At 38.4% G+C, this 5,000-nt stretch overlaps 1 protein-coding gene across 1 annotated transcript in view; it reads left to right on the top strand.

Annotated features, from left to right (window-relative positions):
- The window catches only part of LOC138051187 (sperm-associated antigen 7 homolog), a 7,078-nt gene that overhangs the window by 1,286 nt on the left and 792 nt on the right, over window positions 1-5,000 (top strand). The window contains exons 3-8 of the mRNA XM_068897346.1: window positions 972-1,060; window positions 1,222-1,306; window positions 1,610-1,657; window positions 2,169-2,213; window positions 3,493-3,655; window positions 4,739-5,000. The exon at window positions 4,739-5,000 is cut by the window's right edge and continues 792 nt beyond it. Coding sequence (XP_068753447.1) covers window positions 972-1,060; window positions 1,222-1,306; window positions 1,610-1,657; window positions 2,169-2,213; window positions 3,493-3,655; window positions 4,739-4,866 — 558 coding nt within the window. The 3' untranslated portion in view covers window positions 4,867-5,000. The remainder of the gene's footprint in view (window positions 1-971; window positions 1,061-1,221; window positions 1,307-1,609; window positions 1,658-2,168; window positions 2,214-3,492; window positions 3,656-4,738) is intronic.

The following is a 5,000-nucleotide window of genomic DNA, read 5'->3' on the forward strand; positions in this document are numbered from 1 at the left end:
AATTATTGCCCCCACTAAAACATTCCTGTCTCAAGGGGAACCAAGCAATGATGCCCACATTGACTAAACTAGATGTAAGTAGGAAGCAATATACTTGGATTTTATAAAGGGGATGGAGTTTTTGAGTGGATGTGCTTGTTCGTAATGCTTTCAGCCCTGAACTGACCTACATTGATGCATCAAATCATCTCTACTGATGTTAAGCAGAGTGAAATCTATAACTTGTGTCACTCTAAGGTGGAAAAAGGGTTAAATTAAATTGTGCTTTCAGCACATTCTTTTGCCCATCTGATGGTAATAGTTTAGAAACATTTTTTGAATCCAGAAATTAAATTATTTAGCGAGCTTAGAGTTTTCGACAGACTTGCCATATCACTGTTTTGTTTTTTTTTTCATGTGCCTATCAGGCCAGTAAACCTTTCTTTTCGGTTTTCCGAGGTCTATAACCCTTTGATGCCCAAACTGGCCTAAACCGGCCAGACTTAGTATTTTACTCTGTCTAATGCCAGAGCATTTTACTCTGTCTAATGCCAGACGATTTTACTTGTCAATGGGGAACCCCTGGGAGTCAATGGGTCAATGATATTATCATTTACTTGCCCTGTAATGGGACCTGATAGTACAGGGAGGCAGAAAGAGAGGCAGACAGAAAAAGAGGCTGGAGGACAACATCTCAGAGTGGACAGGCTTGAGACAGGGAGAAACTGTGAAAAAATCAGAGAACCGAGAGGAATGGAGAGAGCTGATTGCTAGATCATCTTCAGTGGCCCTACGGTCATCAAGACTATGGAACCTGGGATTCTTCCTGCGATGATGAAATGGTTAATGTGTTTATTAAAAAAAAAGAGGAAACACCACTGTTGAGAGATTATTATTTTAAATGAGATTATTGATGTCATACTTTACCTATACATCACTGCATGTACATTTAGTATTGAAATGACTTTTTGTGATTTTTGTTCTCCATTCAGACTGAGAAAGAAGTGACAGAGTTTATTAAAGATACAAAACAAACAAGAATGAAGTTTCCCCCTATGACTCGAATACAAAGGAGTATTGTGTAAGTTTAATGTTGGCTGCTTTCTACATCTACATCTACATCTACATCTACATCTACATATTCCAGCACTCGTTTTTTGCACACAGTTTTTTTCACTTTCCCGACTATCTGGGAGCCTGGAAGAGGCTACAGTTTCCTCACTAATTTTGTTTATTTTGCAGTCACGATGTGGCAGAGATTGCAGGTCTCACCACATTCTCCTTTGGTGAAGATGAAATTGATAGATATGTGATGCTGTTTAAAAAGGTAATCATTATAACAAAAAAATAAATATGAAATCAAAATGTTTATGCAAACTGTCTTTGTGAGCCAATTTGCTAGCAAATGATAAGTTGCTTGCTGATGTAATGTAAATCAAAGTCCATGAAAATTGCAAATGATTGTAGATAATTATGTGTCTTATCCCTGAAATTACCGTATTAAAAAATGACCCGACTTTTCCTGGGAGAAAATCTCACTACATTTTCACAAGGAGGGAAGGATATTTCTGAAACACATACATTACATAATTTACAAATTACATTCAACATCATTTTTCTTGTTTTAAAGGAATTCCCCCCATCAGATGAAGAGTTAGAAGCTTATAGGAATGGAGAGGTATGCTCTGACATTTAAAACATGAACATATTGCAACAGTAAATCCAAAAGCTTAAAGATAGCGGGACCACCATATTTAACACTATTAAACCATTGCATTTTTGCCTGTGACAAGATCTAGGAAATTTGACTTCAAAACCACCAAGCCCCACCCACTTTAAAGAGGTTGTGGACCTAGTCCAATAATGAAATGCAATGATGACCACTCAAGGTGTGGTATTTGTTCCCTTTGATTGTGTTCCTGTGTTCCTGATATAAGTTGTGTCCTTCTTTTCAATCCTTTTACTGCTTTACATCTCCTTGTCCTATTTAAAGGAATTTTTTTCCATATTCCTAACTTCAAATATTCCATGTTGCCTTGTTCCACCAGACCTTTAGGTGGCCTTTAGAATGAACAGATTATGGTACAGGACTTTTCAACCTTTTTAAAATTGGTTTGAAATGTGGTTGAGAAAAAGAAAATTTCTTCAGTTTTGTTATATATGTAAGATCGTCCCATTTTATTTACAAGGAATTTGATCCTGACAGTACAGGAAAGTCCAAGGATGAATCTCAGGTGAGGTAGCAAATATGTTTTGAACATTCTTTGTTGTTACTTTTCTTTAATTTTATTTCTCATTTCAGTAATGTGATTGCAATTTTTCTTAGCTAGAAGCTTGCATCAGAGCCTGATGAAAAAGCTTCATTTTATATATTTATAAATGCGAGCCTTTGTAAATCCACGTATAGTATAGGCATATGATCTCAATATGCCATCATGTACCGGTAAGCAGCCTTTCCAGAGTGCTCTTAATTCAGAATGCGTCCAGGAAGCCTACAAGTAGGCTAGAATGTGGCGTTTCTAATCTCGACCCAAGAGCACTTCTCTTGACTGAGGAAGTGTTTTCTTTTTGGTTTTCATGAAGAACAATCAAAAACGTCTGTAATCGGTTCTTTCATGTTAGCTCGAGAATTGAGCAGGTAAAGGCGGCGAAATACGAGATAAAAAAACCCTCAACTTGGCGCGCAACATTGTTTCGTTGTAAGTTTGGGTCGATGTTTCCCGTTTTTCACCTTGCATGATCAACTTGTCGCGCAACAATAACATTTGTTGCGGGTTGAAGAAAGTTGTTGCGAAAAGTAGAGCGCGGGTCTACTCTGAGTAACAAATTTTGGCTTTGTTGCTCGTTTTTCATCAAGCTCACAATTTGTGGCGCAACAAATGTGCTCGTGTACTAGCAAATCAACCAATCAGCGCCCTGCATTTCTTCAACCCGCAACAAATGTTTTTTGTTGCGGGTCAAGTTGTTCACGCAAGGTGAAAAACGCGAAACATCGACCAAAACTTGCAACGAAACAACGTTGCGCGACAAGTTGAGCGTTTTTGGATCTCGTATTTCGCCGCCTTAACGTAAAGTTCAAATAGCCAATTTTTGGATATAAGAGCCTTGGGTCGATCCAAGGCTTTGGTGACAAGAATGGTGGCGTTTCTGTCAGCTATTGCTATCATGAACTATTTTATGAATTTCACAAGGTTTATATCGAGTTTTTTTCAATATTGTTTTGAGAATGTCGAGGCAAAGAAAATAAGCCCAAGCCTCAATTGAATTTGTTGGGTTAATTCCATGGCACGTTGTGAAACGCAAAAAAATCATTATCTCTGTGGTGCCAGAAAAAAAAAGAGGGCAGATGGCAGTTCTGTCAATCATCGCGATTTCTTCTGCCAATAAAAAAGGATGCAATATGTCAGCTGAAGCCTTATGCGTTTCAAACGTGAAGGATACCTTCCTTGTCCAAGGCAGCAAGAAAATTGCAGACGTTGTCCTTTTAAGTTGAAAAAGCTTTTTCTCTTGCAGAGTATTGAAGATAGCGACTCTGTTGAGGTTGCGCAGAGCTCGACAAAACATTCAAAACAACCGCCTCCCACATATTACAAAGACAAATATAAACATTTACTGGGCTCAGATAGCGGAAAAGATGCGGCAAGGGCAACAAAAAGTAACTCAGCTTACGGCTACGGTGAGAAATTCAATTATTTACTTGAAATTAGATTCCTCTCTGCATAGTTACCGTAGTGAGCAATTTTCAATAGAAAGTGATAAACACCAATGTAAAACTAAAGAGCCGAACTAATTATTATAAAAGCCTCTGCTTACGGCGACCATAGTGGAGGAGTAAACGAAGTTGTACGAAAAATCAACCGAAATTTTAGGCAAACCCTGTTTTTTAACTACTTAATTAAGCAAACCAACATGGCTGCTGGTCACGTGACCGAGCACTTAACACCAGACTATTCTATTCCGGTTAGGAATAGGTTGATTGAGGTTTTCCAAAAGAATACGATATATTAATGTTCCGAGTTTCCCCGCTCTAGAATAGCTCGCAAAATGAACAGAATAAGCCATTTCCAAGTGCGACGTTTTTGTGATGACAATTAATTCTACTTTTGCATAGGATGAAAACTAATTTTCATAAGAAAAACTTCGCACTTAGACTCGCTTTGAAGAGGCGGCAGACTTGAACTCGAAAATGGCCGTTTAGATTTAAGGCGCGTTCGATTGACCGTATTCCGGAATAGGAATACATGGAATAGAAGTTAGAAATCCTTCGTTTTTACGGAAATTCACATTAAAATTATCAAACACTTGCTATTTATCCTTGTTGCTTCAAAAGCGCCAAACGTACCGTTTTTAATCATCACTCCACGTATAGGGTCAATCGAACCAACCCTTCAGGGCGCTTCCGGTATGTTTGGCACGTTTCGAGGCAGCAAGGATAATAAAAATATGTTTAAAATAGCATTTTAGCAAGTGTTTGGCAATTTTAATGCGAATCTCCGAAAAAAGGAAGGATTTCTAACTTCTATTCCATGGATTCCTATTCCGGAATACGGTCAATCGAAACTCCGGGTGCCCTCGCAGGTTATCAAGATTGTGTCATGAAAATATTTAACTAGCCACTGAACTAGCCTGTGTACAGCCGCCCCGCTCTCTTCAAACGTCGGATTCTTTTTAGGACAACGGGCGGCTGTAAGCAGGCTACCACTGAACGTGAAATTGTTGTTATAAAGCACTGCTTTTTAGTGAATTTCTTGTTTTTCAGTTCCGAGTGAAAACAAAAGGGATTTACGGTCGATAGAGGAAACTCTGAATGACATTCGCAAGAGAAAGAAGCTTAAACCAGGTGATACAGATGATGACGAGGAACAAGATCGTGAAGGAAAAGATTAGTGTAAAGAACAATTGCGTCATTCTTGTGAAGGAAGATTTACCGAAGCTTGCTCAAAGTATCGGATTGTACAAAGGTTTAATTCATTTTATTGTACAAAAAGCGGAATCAAAGAGCTTTAGAGTCACGCATCTGG

The sequence above is a fragment of the Montipora capricornis genome, chromosome 6 (genome assembly GCF_036669925.1).
Source record: "Montipora capricornis isolate CH-2021 chromosome 6, ASM3666992v2, whole genome shotgun sequence".
In the NCBI taxonomy this organism is placed as follows: domain Eukaryota; kingdom Metazoa; phylum Cnidaria; class Anthozoa; order Scleractinia; family Acroporidae; genus Montipora; species Montipora capricornis.